The sequence below is a fragment of the Raphanus sativus genome, unplaced genomic scaffold, assembly GCF_000801105.2.
Source record: "Raphanus sativus cultivar WK10039 unplaced genomic scaffold, ASM80110v3 Scaffold2700, whole genome shotgun sequence".
NCBI lineage: Eukaryota > Viridiplantae > Streptophyta > Magnoliopsida > Brassicales > Brassicaceae > Raphanus > Raphanus sativus.
Genome location: NW_026618008.1, coordinates 1 through 14,272, shown reverse-complemented (window position 1 = coordinate 14,272; position 14,272 = coordinate 1). Strand labels below are relative to the sequence as shown.

General features: G+C 36.9%; 4 protein-coding genes across 5 annotated transcripts; 1 reads left to right on the top strand and 3 right to left on the bottom strand.

The window, feature by feature from the left end:
* Window positions 1–3: 3 nt before the first annotated feature.
* LOC130505922 (single-stranded DNA-binding protein, mitochondrial-like) lies at window positions 4–987 on the bottom strand (the record flags this gene model as incomplete). Its single annotated transcript, XM_057000525.1, has 3 exons — window positions 445–987; window positions 170–270; window positions 4–77 (listed from the first exon to the last, which is right to left on the bottom strand). Coding segments are annotated over exons 1-3 (660 nt in total), but the record flags the coding sequence as incomplete, so codon positions are not given.
* Window positions 988–1,564: 577 nt separating this feature from the next.
* On the top strand, window positions 1,565–2,419 carry LOC130505923 (early nodulin-like protein 21). Its single transcript, XM_057000526.1, has 2 exons — window positions 1,565–1,863; window positions 1,950–2,419. Exons 1-2 carry the CDS (start codon window positions 1,674–1,676, stop codon window positions 2,294–2,296), a joined length of 537 nt encoding a protein of 178 aa, XP_056856506.1. The 5' UTR covers window positions 1,565–1,673; the 3' UTR covers window positions 2,297–2,419.
* A 312-nt stretch (window positions 2,420–2,731) lies between these two features.
* LOC130505924 (DEAD-box ATP-dependent RNA helicase 51-like) lies at window positions 2,732–6,479 on the bottom strand. The gene is made up of 13 exons (XM_057000527.1): window positions 6,346–6,479; window positions 5,607–5,977; window positions 5,316–5,501; window positions 4,949–5,134; window positions 4,607–4,690; window positions 4,412–4,453; window positions 4,267–4,335; window positions 3,865–4,164; window positions 3,739–3,777; window positions 3,551–3,655; window positions 3,403–3,471; window positions 3,190–3,315; window positions 2,732–3,103 (listed from the first exon to the last, which is right to left on the bottom strand). Exons 2-13 carry the CDS (start codon window positions 5,943–5,945, stop codon window positions 2,942–2,944), a joined length of 1,707 nt encoding a protein of 568 aa, XP_056856507.1. The 5' UTR covers window positions 5,946–5,977; window positions 6,346–6,479; the 3' UTR covers window positions 2,732–2,941.
* Window positions 6,480–11,119: 4,640 nt separating this feature from the next.
* LOC108806572 (zinc finger CCCH domain-containing protein 38) lies at window positions 11,120–14,034 on the bottom strand. 2 transcript variants are annotated; one of them, XM_057000528.1, is made up of 4 exons: window positions 13,815–14,034; window positions 13,114–13,436; window positions 11,475–13,035; window positions 11,120–11,381 (listed from the first exon to the last, which is right to left on the bottom strand). In XM_057000528.1, exons 2-4 carry the CDS (start codon window positions 13,386–13,388, stop codon window positions 11,352–11,354), a joined length of 1,866 nt encoding a protein of 621 aa, XP_056856508.1. In that variant the 5' UTR covers window positions 13,389–13,436; window positions 13,815–14,034; the 3' UTR covers window positions 11,120–11,351. The 2 variants fall into 2 exon arrangements, with proteins under 2 accessions (XP_056856508.1, XP_018434222.2); XM_018578720.2 differs by having other exon boundaries at window positions 13,114–13,433.
* Window positions 14,035–14,272: the final 238 nt, after the last annotated feature.

Genomic DNA, 14,272 nt, shown 5'->3' with positions numbered 1-14,272 from the left:
ATAATAGCCAACGCCTCTAAGCTCAGAAGAACTTGGCTGCTGCATATCACCAGTTTTTCCTAAAAACACAACTCGGCCTACATAAAGAAAAAAACAGAGATCAAGGTCTAATATTTTCCCCCAATGAAAGATATGTACAATGCTACATCTGAGCGAACAAAATCAATACCGTTTCTACGAATAGCCACCTCTCTAATGCGTCGAACCAAACCAGTGACCGGATCAGTGAAAATCTTCGTCTCCAGATTACCCTCCAAGTATACAATGGTGCTGTTGTATTATAAGAACACAAACATGAAAAGCAAGCTTAACATTTTGATTCTAGCAACTAAAACTCGCTTTAATGTTTCTCCTTTTTTACCAATTCAGACAAGATTCTTTCTGACATAAATCTCAGAAAATCAAAAACACCATCACATAACCTCATCAGAAGAGATAACTAACCCGGGTTCAACGTTCTTTAAGACAAGATCAGCCAAGCGTTCAGGGTAAACAGAGACACGGTGCCACTGCACAGCGGAACGATTCGCATACTCTCTGGGGTCCTCATTAACCAACGGTCTCCGGTTATTCCTGATCCCACCTGTTCCGACAGAGAAGAGAGTAACCGTTCTCCCACTCTTGAGCTTCTTCTGAAGAGGAAGCTGCCCCACTTGCCCCACCAAAATCGCCTTGAAAATGCCGGCGTCGAGGCCGTTCTCGAGAGGACGCTCCTCCATCACGCGATCTTCTCCTCTGGAGAATCGATGGCTCGGATCTGGAGAAGCGTTGGGTTCGTGGGGCGATTCGGTGTCTGAGATGGAGGAGGAGGATGATGACTCGTCGATGTTGGTGCAGAAGGATCTGGGAGATTGGGAGAATCTGGGGTTGGGGTTGGATAGGAGAGATCGGTAGAGTCTTCTGGAAAGCGTAGCCATTGAGTTCGCCATTTTTGAGCTCGGATGTTTGGTTTCTGGGTTTAACGTCTTAAACCCTAAAGGGATCAAAGTGGAGAAGGTAATTAGAACGTTTTGGTACAAAGGGCCTATATTATTTGTAAATTCAATATTATCTACGAAAACTTTACGAAATTAAAATTACAACCCTGTTTTGAACATTTTAAAAATGGTCAACGAGAACTTTTTTTTTCTTTTTTTGTCAACGAGAACTTGCTTTTACGCACACGTTTATTTTTAGATTTTCATAGATTCCGCTACAATACGAAATTATAATTTAAATAAGTTTATGATAATCTAGTTTCAACAAATAAATTATTTCTTTTTTTTTTGTAAAATAACATTTGATATATAGATTAATCTATAGTATTTTTTTAATAGATGTAGTTATATATCCGAGAGCAAACCATGCATAGGTGCTCAATATTAAATTGATCGTAAGAATTCTTTTTGGAAACACACACAATTTTAAGTTTTGTAGTTCAGAACCCGAAAAATCGGATATTCCTCAACAATTTCCAAGTCATAATGTTTTCACAAATGTTTTGAAAAAGAGAGTAAAATACGAAGTCAAAATACATTAATTATCCCTCAAGAAGTGGACAAGACTAACAGACCTCGATGGTTTCACTCTTTTTAAACTCCAAAGCCTCAAAGCATTCACAAGCCATAAGAGCACACAGAGAGAACCCTAGAACAAAAATCAGCCCCCGTAACTTTGATTTCCAAGAACAACAAATGAGTCCATCTGAGAAGATCACTCTTGTTACTGTTCTTGTTTCATTTTATATGTTTTCATGTGTTTCAAGTACTGAACTTGAAGTTGGAGGAGAAGATGGTTGGGTCGTACCAAACTCTAACAAGTCTCACGGGGATATGTTTAACCAATGGGCTTCTCACAACCGGTTTAAAGTCGGCGACACTATCCGTAAGTATTTTTTTTATTCTTACTTTTTATCATCTTTACTTTACATATATGTTAACTTTTTGTGAGGGTTTTTTGTTTTGGTGAAGGTTTCAAATACAAGAAAGACTCAGTGTTGGTGGTGTCAGAAGACGAGTACAAGCAATGCAAGGCCACTAAACCGCAACTCTATTCCAACAACCAAGACACCGTCTTCAAACTAGACCGTCCTGGTTTGTTTTACTTCATCAGCGGTGTCTCGGGCCACTGTGAAAAGGGTCAGAAGATGATCATTAAAGTCATGGAGACCGAGTCTTCGCCAGATTCTCCTCCTCCTTCCTCACCTTCTTCTCTCCCGGGTTCAACTCACAAGAAGAGCAGTGCGTTAAAAACCGCTGTCAAGTTCACTAGTTCCTGCTTTGTGGTTCTTATTGTTTCGGTTTTGGTTTGGCATTAGGGCAGATTTTAGTTCCGGTTTAGCAATTTTTTCTCTTTTTTTTTCTGAACATCTCAATTTGTTCTCCTCAAGTTCTCAAGCAATGATTATTCCAAATAACTACAATGACCGGACCGGTCCAGGTTTCAATCAACATGCTTTCACTTTCCTTGTGGTATAATTTTTACTACTTATGTGGTTTTTCTACAGTTTTTTAATATGCAGTTTTCATACTTATTAAAAAAACATTTAAAATTTTGACAACAAATGCATTATTTTCTGTGTTTACTTATTTTTTATGATTTTTAACCAATTAAAATTTATTAAATATAAATATTTTTTTTAAAGTTAACAATTTGTCAGATTATTATGTACATTGAAAATGTAAAATATAGATATTTTAGAAACAATTTTCTTTTTACAAAAAAGATGAATCATTATGAAAGGGAGGTAGTATTTCATAACCAAATAATCTCTATAGAAAGCTGCCATTAGTTGATTAAACCATTCTTATAACAAAACAGAGAGATCTGAAGTATTGAAAGAAACATAACATCCAAACTAAAAAACCACACAGTACTGTTGAGGCAAAACTTGGTGGTGATTCATAAAACACTTTTTGATCCAACGAGAAGGAAATAATCTTTAATTTGGTCACAAGACACTTCATGCCGCTTTGGGAGTGGACTTGCCTTTGCCATAGGGAGTGTAAGGAGAGAAGCCATTGCGACCTTGCTGATTCCTCGCCTTCCTCACCTTCCCAGCTCCGCTTTCTATGTTCAGATGCACTTTTGGCGGCGATGAGAAGCAGAACGATAGAGCAACCGCCTGTGACATCATCCCAAGACAAAAATTTGATAACCAGCTTCTCTCCTAACCTTGCAAGAACAATAGTATTATTTGTGTAACAATACCTGAAGATCAAGCCGGTGAACGTTAAAGATGTCTTTCAGAGAATGTGAATTGTATGCTGCGATATAAGCTCTGTAGGCTTCCTTGGCTATCTTGTTCAGGTTATAGTCCTTGGCAACATACTTCTCCTGCAGGAAAAGAACAATAAACAATGTTCTTAGAAATGCAAAAGTCATTCACCAACAAAAAAAAAAAGACTGAATCAGAACAATTACCAGAGCAGATCTAACATTCAAAAGCTTCTTCTCATTGAACTCAAGCTCCTTTACAGGTACTTTTGCAGCCTGCGGGTTTAAGTACAAATCAGTTAAAAACAAGTAGGTTTTTAACCATAAGAAGATTCTAAAAAAACCCATCCCATACCTTAAGGTATCGAATAAACTGAAGCTCTTCAGGGATCAAGACAAGCAATGCCTTTCCCTTTGCTCCTTCTCCCCGGGCTGTTCGACCAACCCTGTGAATATATTCCTGAAAACAACATCAACATTCAACCATCAGCAATCTAACATAAAGGGATGTAGAAAAGCAGAGGAGCTAAGTATATCTCCTACCGTTGGCTTGTCTGGAGGATCATATTGTATAATCCAGTCCTACATATAACAAGATTCAACCACAATATGATTTTAGTATACTATTGACTTGTTGAGTATATAAACGCGTAATAATCAAATACGTACCACGGCAGGAATGTCGAGACCACGAGCAGCAACATCAGTACACAACAGAATACCTTTTTCTGCTTTCATAAAGTCGAAAAAGGTTTTAGTTCTTCGGTTCTGATCCAGTCCTCCATGGATGTCACAGCTGTCCACGTTGATAAGCTTCATGATTTCGGCGTGGAACTGCACCGACTTGCACGTCGAGAAGAAGACCATTATTTTCTTATTCAGGTTCTTCTTCAAAAAGGAAATTAGAAGGAGAAGTCTCTTTTCGCTCGGAACAACGCAGTAGCCTTGCTCCAATCCTTCGTTCGTCACCTAACAGTTTCAGAAAACTTATTTAAGTAAAAAATCTCAAAAGGCATGGTGGTCCTTAAATTTTTTTAATCACCAGAGTTGTGTTTCTTGTGATTGATATACCTTGCGTCTACCATCATCGACATCAACAAGAACGGGAGACGTCAATGACACCCGAGCAAGATCTTGAACCTGCAACGATTCAAAAAAGAGTACAAAAAATATTAAGTACTAATAACGACACTACCGAGGCTTAACAGGCAAATACCTTTGAAGTCTGGGTGGCAGAGAATAGTGCCGTTTGCCTAGTCTGCAGAAACATGGTAAAAACTTTAATCAGCACAAACTCCAAACCATAAGTAATGCTAAACTTTAAACAAAAAAAAATCAGCAGAAATATTTGAATTTTTATTTAGTTTTCTCACTGGATTAACCTTTTAAGTAAGAGAGAGAGATAACTTACCTTTGGTAGAATTTTTAGAATCTTATTCATGTCTTCCTCAAAATTTTCTTCCAGTATCCTATCAGCTTCATCAATCACAAGCCACTGCAACGCAATTTAGAGGAACATATATAAAGACAGATATCCATTAGAATCATATACACAGCTTAAAATAGGACCAATCACATTTCAACTAATAGTATGAGTACAACCTAGGCTAATTATTATAAGCCAAACATTCAGTAGTTTTCCCTCTCTAGGCGTCAGAATGAATACAACATAAGCTGCTGAGTACAATTCATCTACTTGTCAAAAACAAGACAAGAAGATGCGCCAAATTGGAACAATGAAAAGGGACAGTACCTTTAGGTGTTTAAAGATGAAGCCCTTGGTATGTTGAAGATGGTCAAGAAGACGCCCAGGAGTTGCTATCAGCAGATTTGAACCATTCGCAATACGTTGTGCTTCCGACCTTCTGTTATTTCCGCCAATAACCATGCTGACAGTCAGAGAATGATGCTTCACTAGCTCCTCCGCCACATTTTTAGTCTGAGATATCAAAAACTAGTACGGTGAGAAATTGGGGGTGGGAGATCGCAGAAAGGTACAACAACATTCACACTTTACAATTACAATTGAGTAAATCTACATGAAAGATGAGAACCTCAAAGAATTGTTCTACCTTCATCTACTCAAAGTGATAGTATGGTAGATAAAGAAGGGAGTTTACCTGAATAGCAAGCTCTCTTGTGGGGCAAATAACGATGACACCAGTCCCGTTGCGAGGAGAGAAACGCTCTTTAAAGAGCAATTCAACAGCCGGTATGAGGAAAGCAAGGGTTTTACCAGAACCCGTCCTGGCAGCACCAAGAACATCTTTGCCCTCCAGAAGTGGAGGAATCGATCCAGCTTGAATCTAAAATGATAGCAAAATGATCAAGAGACTTATAAACATGTACACAAGAGAGTGCTTAGCAAATCTGATTTAAACATGAACAAAAAGGTTAAAGATTTAACGTACTTGAGTCATGTGCTTGAAGTCCATGGCCTTGATAGCTTCGAAAGTCTGCTCAGACAGGTCAAGGGATTCAAAAGTCTCGTTAGTCATTATCCCTTTCGCCACAACCACCATCTTCTCTTCTTCTTCTTCTTCTTCTTCTTCTTCTTCTTCCTTGTCTTCGGCTTTGCCTCTCCCCTGCAGCTTCTTCACTTTCTTCTCTTTGATTTCATCTGCGTTTTCCTCTACGTTGTGGGTTTCTTCTTCTACTTCCGCCTTTTGAATCTCGTTCTTCTTACCACGGTTACGCTTTCTCATCCTCTTCTTCAGCTCTCCACCGGAGTTCTTCTCCAAATCAGCCATGTCTGAGCTCTAAATCCTAATCAGTCAACTCTCTGCAGCAAAATTACATATATATATATATCAACAATCTGTGAAAGAGGGTCACTTCTAGACAGACAACAATACAAGGCCACTGAAACCAATGTTTCAACAACAAACGGATGTCCGTAAAACAGGTCATGTGTCGTAATCATTATTAGACTCTAAAAACCGTCAATTTCGATTCTCGCATCCAAAAATTGTAAATTTATAGACCAAACTAACTAAGATGCGCAAAGTTTGTAAGAGCTCGTGTATTACACAATACAACAGAAAACAAAATTAGGTTTTACGAAATCAGCAGTAGTATGATTTTCTCTGATCGATAACAGAGCTTCGGAAAGGAACTGCTACTGGAAGACTAAGCAGTAAATAAACTTACATGAAGAAAGGAAGCTACTTGAATGTTGCGACAATAGTGAAAGAGTGATACCGCGGCGGAGAGAAAGAAAAAAGGACAAAGGTTTAGGGTTTGACGACTGTTGCAACTTATAACCTTTGAGTCTTGGACTTGTTTTTTTTTTTTTTAATAAATCTTTTTTCTTTAAATTAAAAGGATAAATAATCTTAATTCCGCCCCCCTGATAAGTAGTAATGTTTCAATTCCGACCCCAAATTAAAGTTTCAAATAATTTTACCCAACGTTATTGTGGAAAAATATATCTCGGTAAAATGAATATGTGCAAAATTTTATAAATCCATAATGCTTTACGATGTGTCTTATCAAAAATTTATTCTTCCAGTAGAAAACTTTAACATGAAATGATTATTGATATTGTAAAACTCAAACGCTATTAAAAATATTAAGGTAGTTAACAAAAAAAAAACACAGTGTTTTGCAATCTCTATGCATAACATTAATTTTCTCAGATACCAACTCTGAACTCTCTGTATACAGTATACTGTGTTTTGCTCATTCAGAGACACTAATCATACATACATGTAACGGAGATGAGCAAAGTTTGTATCTCGTTTGTGAAAAATCATATTCATAGAATATAGTAATTTTTTTTGCTTGCCAAACAGTATCCGAGGGGTTGCATAAAAATCTTTAAAGCAGTGCAATCATTGATGATTTCAACTGTAGTTTTTATATGCACCTCAACATCTTAATGTTTCTCGCTAGCTTCTGTATACTTTTACCCTACTTTTAACAAAATCAACCATCTACACTTTTTAACTTGTACATACTTTGTAGCAACGACGAAATTCTACAAGTGGCACGCTAATATAATACACCCTTTTTGGTAAAAGTATTATATATTATCAAGATTTTCAATTTTTGTACCGAAGACACAGACATATTAGTAGCAGAGTGCAATAATAAAACCTAAACAGAGTATCTAACAACAGAAATTACTTAAACAAGAACAACAGAAATTACTTAAACAAGAACAACAGAAAACAAAATTCTAGGCTGAGCACCAACAAACAGTGAAGGACCCTAGGAAAAACAAGAGCGGAATGGGGACCTAGTTGCCAAGAGCACACTAGAAAAAAGGTGACCTCAAACCTTGAAACACACAGCGTCCACAACTTCTAAACCATCCACTCCACACATCAAAAGATTCAAAACAACCGCAAGGGAATCGCGATATTGGATTCGCAAGCTTATCCAACATCACCTTACCGGCAGCAGGAGAAGGAGTCCGCAGCCGACGAGGCCGTCGTTCGGAAAAGCAAGCTGAAGATTGATATGTTTCCAACCCACCTAACCGGAAACGTTTACACTCCTTTAACCAAGGCCCATATAGAGCAATGGGACCGGAATGGCACACCGTTTCCGGAACAGACAACCGTTGGACAAGGAATTAAGCCGATAGCCCAACTGAAACCAAGCTCAAGAATACACACCATTCTTCATAGAGCACACAATTAAACGGTCTCCCCCACTACTTGGATATACCCGGATACACCTATAACAGTCTTGGATTCTGTGATAAGATAATAATTCACACAGGAGAAGCATTATAACGGTTAAAGCTTCAAGTTCTGCTCACCAGAAGGGACTTCAAAAGGTGGTTGGCTTCCCAAGAACACTCACGCTTCGTCTTGGTTTCAAGACTGCGGTTTAAGAGATTAAAGTTGCCAGTCTATGGGAGGAATCCCCATTTGCCCGAGTAGCTGGTTTGGTCGAGAGAAATGTCTGTTCAAAGCCTTTGGGTCAAAGGTGGAGTATTAATGTTAATTCAGCATTTGGGTCAATATAAGCGCATGCAATGCACAGACAGTTTCTTGCAGTCTCAAAAGAAACACAGGTTACATTATGCATGTATTAGGCAGTAGAAACTAAATAAAATGTTTACAGGAGTGAACTAACCTGCAGTTGAAAAAAGCTCTATGCGCAGACAAACCAGATGACTGAGCTCAGTGGCGAAGCTAAGATTATTCTTTACATGGGTCATTTTATTGAAGTAATTATGTAACAATATTAAAACAATTATATTTTAAAATTATTACTAAATATAATTTAAAAAGTAAAACAAAATAATATTAGTATTGTTATGAATCTATGAGTTACAATTTTTAACTAAAATATTAGAAATATTTAATTTTGAACAAAATATATGAGTATTTTATATTGTTTAATATTAGTGAGTGAATAGGATATGTGTATTACTTTTGATTCTCAAATGCTTTATTTATATAACATATATTATAATATTATAATATACATATATACTATATATATAGTACATAAGAGAAAAAATAATCAAAAAGATTTTAAAAGCTAAGAAATGATTAAAAACAAAATAAGCAAATTAAAAGGAAAACAAAGACCATAACAAGATAAAAAATAACAATGGGGTCAAAAGTAAAGTTTCACATCGAGACAAAAGGGTCAACATAAATAAAACTTCAATCAAATTATACCACAATTACTTAATATAGATGAAGAAAAAAATTGTTGACAAAAAAAATGAACAAAAAAATTAATAAAAAATCACAGGGTCAGTGTAGGTCAAAGCTAGAAGGTTTACAGAGATGTGTTTACTGAAGATATTAATGAATCTTATTCATGAAAATAGCTTAACGTTTACAATGTTTCTCTGCCATATTTATACAAACGTTAGAGAACAATCTAGACTTCTGACAGGTGTCTCTGACAGCTAGCAATCCTGATAAACAAGGGCTTTATATCTGTTGCTGGGCTGCATTGTGTAAGGTGAGAAAACCGTACGTTTTGTCGTTCTACTTTTTTCATTGACTGAGTTTATTACTGTTGATCTTTGTCTTGCAGCTGAAGTTTGAGATGTGGGCTTCAGGAGAAGGCCCAACGTCTTTGTTGGGTGATCATGTAATGATCTGTTGGAAAAGCTGAACCCTCTCAAATATACATAGTTTCGCCACTGCAAAAGCTGCTATGAATATATGATTTATTTCTATCAACCAGCTGTAATTATCCGAAATCAATCTAAATCGTAAAACTCTAGAAAACCTCCTCATGTCCTTAAGTCAAAATTAAAATTAATCATTTATAATAAAACATTGAGACTAATTAATTATGTTAGTTGGACTAACTAATTATGTTAAATAAAAAATATGGTACTTGTATCAAAAATATATATTGTAAAAACTGTTTGTTTCTCCACTCAGTGTCAACGGAGATAAAATGATTTTATTCGAGATAGTGTCGATCTTCATTAATAAGAAGATTACAATGTCCACCACTATACATGTGTCGTGGAGTAAGCTCATTATGTTCATTCTTCTGTTTCAATGCATTATTAATCCGCTTAACAAATTTCTTGATCCGTATGTGATTTTTCGGAAACAGTCAGTTTTCAGCATCCACGAAGAAAACAAATTCTCAAGTTATTGACTTAGAACTGTGACCAATATGATAAAAACAAAGTTGAATTAGTAAAACAACATTTAGTGATCTAGAGATCTAACAGGTAAACTAATCGAGATAAACTCTCATTGAGCTACTAAGAATCTCATCAGCATCTCTTTTGATAAAGTTATTAAAATATATTAAAGCATTTATAATTTTTGGATTTCATTTTTGTTTGGATTTTATTATATAAAGATATGATATATGTGAATGTACAAAATAAGTATTTTGTAAATCAATATAATATTTCTTTATATTATATATTTAGTGAAATGAATGATCGATTCTTGATAGATTCACCAGCACACCAACACTTATTAAAAGAACATTCGCTGATACTTTTATTACATGTTCACATGAAATGATTACCATTGTTGTTTTCAACATGCTTAATAAGTATACTTTTGCTCCATCAGGATGCAAAACGAGCATCCTGAGAAAATCAGTAATTGCATATTCAAAAACAAGTATAAGAGCTAATATCCAACAATTGACAGAAAAATAGAGTGGCTAACAAAAAGGTAAAATGTTTTATGGCCTGCAAGAAAAATCAAGAAAAAATATTATCCAAGTAAACTAATACAATATCTCATTTTAGATTGTTGTATGAGCCAACCAATTTTTAGCTATATTGTTGCCATCTAAAGCTAAATATGTATATAGTAAACCGTTCTCTTTGACTAATTGATTAAAAAGATCAGACCTGTACCAGGAAACATCATCTCAAGGTGGCACGTGGCCATGTTTGTACCACTTTCAAAAGCAAAGCAATACCCATGTCAGCAAAATTGGTAGCTTGATAATGAGATTTGTCCTTGAGTATCTTAATTAACCATTGCGCCTACTCTTGTCATATGGCCTTGTCAGTATTTACCTTCAAAAGATGGGAAAAAATATCTTAGAAACATAAACATACCAGCACTAGTATGAAACATAATCTTAGGAGCCTCCAACATCACCGATTCACCGATTTCATCAGCGGTCATCAATCATTACAATGCATTGGCTTTACCTGCTGCTTCTTCTTAACTTTAGATTCTTTAAAAATGAGGATGAGTGAATCAGTGAGATTATTTGTAGAGTATTGTGGATATATCTTATTAGCTATATCTATGAAAGAAAGACCATTTAAGTTCTGAAGGAAGCGAGGAACATGAACCAACAATGGTAACGTGTTTCATTCAACTATGGGTACTTGAGTCATTTAATTTGATTGATTTACATTTGGGAAAATGTGTTTATTTCAACTATGGTAGTTTTGTTGATTAAAACATGAACGAAAGGTGCTCAAAGCCAAATCAACACTGAGACAAAGAGATGAGGATCACTGAATATCTGGTCTAAATTTCTATAAAAGGACAGAACACAATCTTGGTCTATGTGACCATATCACCATGTTGGAAAAGAGAGAGGAAAGTTAGGGGGAAAATCTCTATATACATCTACAGAACTTAAAGACTAAAGACGGTGACAACAACAGAGAGCCCCACCTCATCTTCTCATCTTTCTTAAAAAAGACTAAGCAGGTTCTAAGAATACATTTATCGAATTTATGTCTTCTTGACTTTACTAATATATGCCTGAAAATAAAGATAGAAACAAAACCAACGGTTAGGAAGAGCATTTGAAGTTGATTAAGTTTCCGAAAGCAAAAGAAGATGTAAAGAAGGAACCTGAACGAGCTTTGTAAGCTTTGGTTTGGAAGCGGATAGATAATGGTCAATCTTCTCTTGTGTTGTAGGAACGTTTCCACTTTGCATAGAACCAGTCACTTTCTCAACAACTTTCTTCACTATGTTCTTGTAACCATCTTTCTTCATCTTACCTTCTTTCCAAGCTGGTTTCAGAAGCTCCTTAACAATCTCAACAAGCGCAAACTTAAACGTCCTCATTCCTTTCGGGTCTTTCATCTCTTTCTTGTCTTCTTCTTCACCGCTGCTCTCATCATCATCTTCATCTCCATCTTCTCCAGTTTTCTTACACTCTTCTTGTTTACTAGCTTCTTCATTGGTGGTCTTTGTGTCTCTGTTTTCCTCAGGAGCCACCGGTAGTTCCTGAACCCCATCAACGTTGCTTACTTGTGATGCATCAGTAACTGGTGGGGCTCCATCAGCATCAGTGCTCACCCCAAGTCCTTTGTTACTCACAGAGTTAATTTGAGTAGCCATGGAAGGTTGTGAAAGCAAGGGCATTTGCAATGTTTGTGTAAGCTGTGGAATGGGCTGTCCACCATTAGCAAGAAAGTGAGCTATAGTAGCTGAGATCTTGCTAATCTGATCTATTTGTTCCCTGGTGACATGACCACTCTGGACCGGAACAGCTTTCTCCACCACTGAATGATGGTTATCTTGATAAGCTTTTACACTCTCAGGATGGCTTAAGTTCAAGCCTACCGAGAAATCTGTAGCAGCAGCAGCAGCAGCAGCAGCAGCAGGATGATTATGATTATATGCTTGAAGTGGAGCGGTGTTTCCCACATTGTTGTAGTTCTGATGAAAATCCGGTCTAAGTTTCTCAACCATGGGTTTGTTGTCACCATATGAATGCATATCACTGCTCCTCTGATCATCAACTCGAGACTTTGAACTCTGACCAGACTCTTCTTCATTGATACGTTTTTTCAAACTATGAGCACCGTAGTTCCAATCTGGAGACATCTCCATATCACCAATCCAGCTACTACCACCGTTCCCTTTAGCTTCAGAAGCTCCTTTACTCGATCTTTCATCACCATTCCATATTTTATGATAGTTGTTGTTGTCCTGTCTATAAAAGTTGTTTTGGTTTCTATCAGCACCACCATGGTGAGAAAACCTGCAATGCTGACCGTTACGACAGTTCCCCGCTGCGAAAAACTTGCAAGGTATCTCCCAGCTCCTGCGGAACCGTCCCTCACCATCACCATCATAACCCCTTCGTTGTTTTTCTTTCTCTCCTGCTGTCAGCTCGCTTCTTTGTCTTCTCAGCCTCGGATCTGAAACGCCATCATGTTGTAAATGCTCCCTTCTATAACGTCCCTCAGTATCTTCATCATCATAGTCTGAAGACCTTGCACCTCTGAAATCATTCGAGTGATGATATCTCGTCTCCCTAGGGTCACCGCCTCTCTTGTTAAATTCATCTCGTGTTCTGGTCTTGTGTCTGTCATAAGATCCTGCGTGATGATCTCGCCTTGCTCTACAGACAGGGCTTCTGCTACGGCTTCTACTTCTGCTATAACTTCTACTATCACTCCTGAAGAATAAAAAAAAGTAAGAAGTGAAGAACAAATAAATAAGAATATCTACTTGCTGTAACAAGTCAAACACTAACCTATGGGAAAAATGCTGCCTAGTTTCATCTTGCTTAGGATAGTAACTGTTATCGTTGTTCTGTGAAACTCTGCTTCTAGCCCTATCTTGGCGAGAGTGCTGGTGATCTTCCTCAGACCTCCTACTTGCATTGCTGTCTGCGTTGAACAGGACATGATGGGGAGGATCCTTGTCACGGTAATGAGAAGCTGAGTTTTCATCTATGCTACCAGGGTGATGTGTGTCTTCCTTAGAGTGGTCCCATTTAGAAACATGTTTCCTTCCCGAACCACTCATATTTTATTTTAACGCCCACCCAAGTCTTGCAAACTATCAAATAATCTGCTGAAACAAATGGAGAGTATCTGGTGTTGTCACATATGGAATTCGAGTTACTTAAAAGCACCACCACACAGCCTCATAGCATATAGATTTTCAATAGTGAAACCATTCACAGCAAATACAATCCACGACCAAGAAAAAGAAAAAAGAAACACTTAAAATGATTATACGAGTGAGTTAAACTCTTGCAATTGAGAAGACTGAACTTGAGTAATACTCATAATATTATATTATTATTATATAAGTGAAGAAGCCCAATCGTTGAATTGTGACCGAGATTGAATTCAATACATGGCTAAACTGAACTTAATTAGAGCTTAAATAGATTCGAGAAATAAACCAAAGAATCCAAATCAGACAAGAAGAGAACACAGCACTCACTTGAATTCGACTATTATTAGTCATCGCCAACAGAGAGATAGATAGACAAACCCTATCACCAGAGTTTCTTCGCTTCTAGGGTTTGTAAGAGACTGCTCGAACCTACGGATATTAGAAAGACAGACAACGACTTCAACTGATTCAAAGGTGTTCTTCTAGGTCTTTTTCTTCTTTGAGGAGAAGGAAGCAGCCTCCACCAAAAAAAAATATCTTGCGCTAAAGGATTTTGTTTCTGTGTGTGATTGGTGGGTCCGGTCCCACTTTGAAGGTAATAAGATCTTTGGTAAATCTAAACCGTTGATTTAAAACTCTTTTCATCTCAGTCGTTGGTTACTTCTTATACTAGCCGAACAACTAAAACACTTGTTGGATCTCTTTGTACTCTTTTCTCTTTTTTACAACTCTTTTTCTTTTTATTTAGCAAGTGATGATGATTAGTGATAGATCCTTTACGTCAC

Excerpts from the sequence above, each read along its gene's own strand:
- LOC130505924 (XM_057000527.1), bottom strand. The coding sequence starts at position 5,945 with ATGGCTGATTTGGAGAAGAACTCCGGTGGAGAGCTGAAGAAGAGGATG. Across the intron at positions 4,336-4,411 it reads CTGCCACCCAGACTTCAAAG|GTTCAAGATCTTGCTCGGGT; the intron begins GTATTTGCCTGT and ends GAATCGTTGCAG. Across the intron at positions 3,104-3,189 it reads TTCACCGGCTTGATCTTCAG|GCGGTTGCTCTATCGTTCTG; the intron begins GTATTGTTACAC and ends ATGATGTCACAG.
- LOC108806572 (XM_057000528.1), bottom strand. The coding sequence starts at position 13,388 with ATGAGTGGTTCGGGAAGGAAACATGTTTCTAAATGGGACCACTCTAAG. Across the intron at positions 13,036-13,113 it reads AGGCAGCATTTTTCCCATAG|GAGTGATAGTAGAAGTTATA; the intron begins GTTAGTGTTTGA and ends TTTATTCTTCAG. Across the intron at positions 11,382-11,474 it reads AGCTTACAAAGCTCGTTCAG|GCATATATTAGTAAAGTCAA; the intron begins GTTCCTTCTTTA and ends CTTTATTTTCAG.
- LOC130505923 (XM_057000526.1), top strand. The coding sequence starts at position 1,674 with ATGAGTCCATCTGAGAAGATCACTCTTGTTACTGTTCTTGTTTCATTT. Across the intron at positions 1,864-1,949 it reads TAAAGTCGGCGACACTATCC|GTTTCAAATACAAGAAAGAC; the intron begins GTAAGTATTTTT and ends GTTTTGGTGAAG.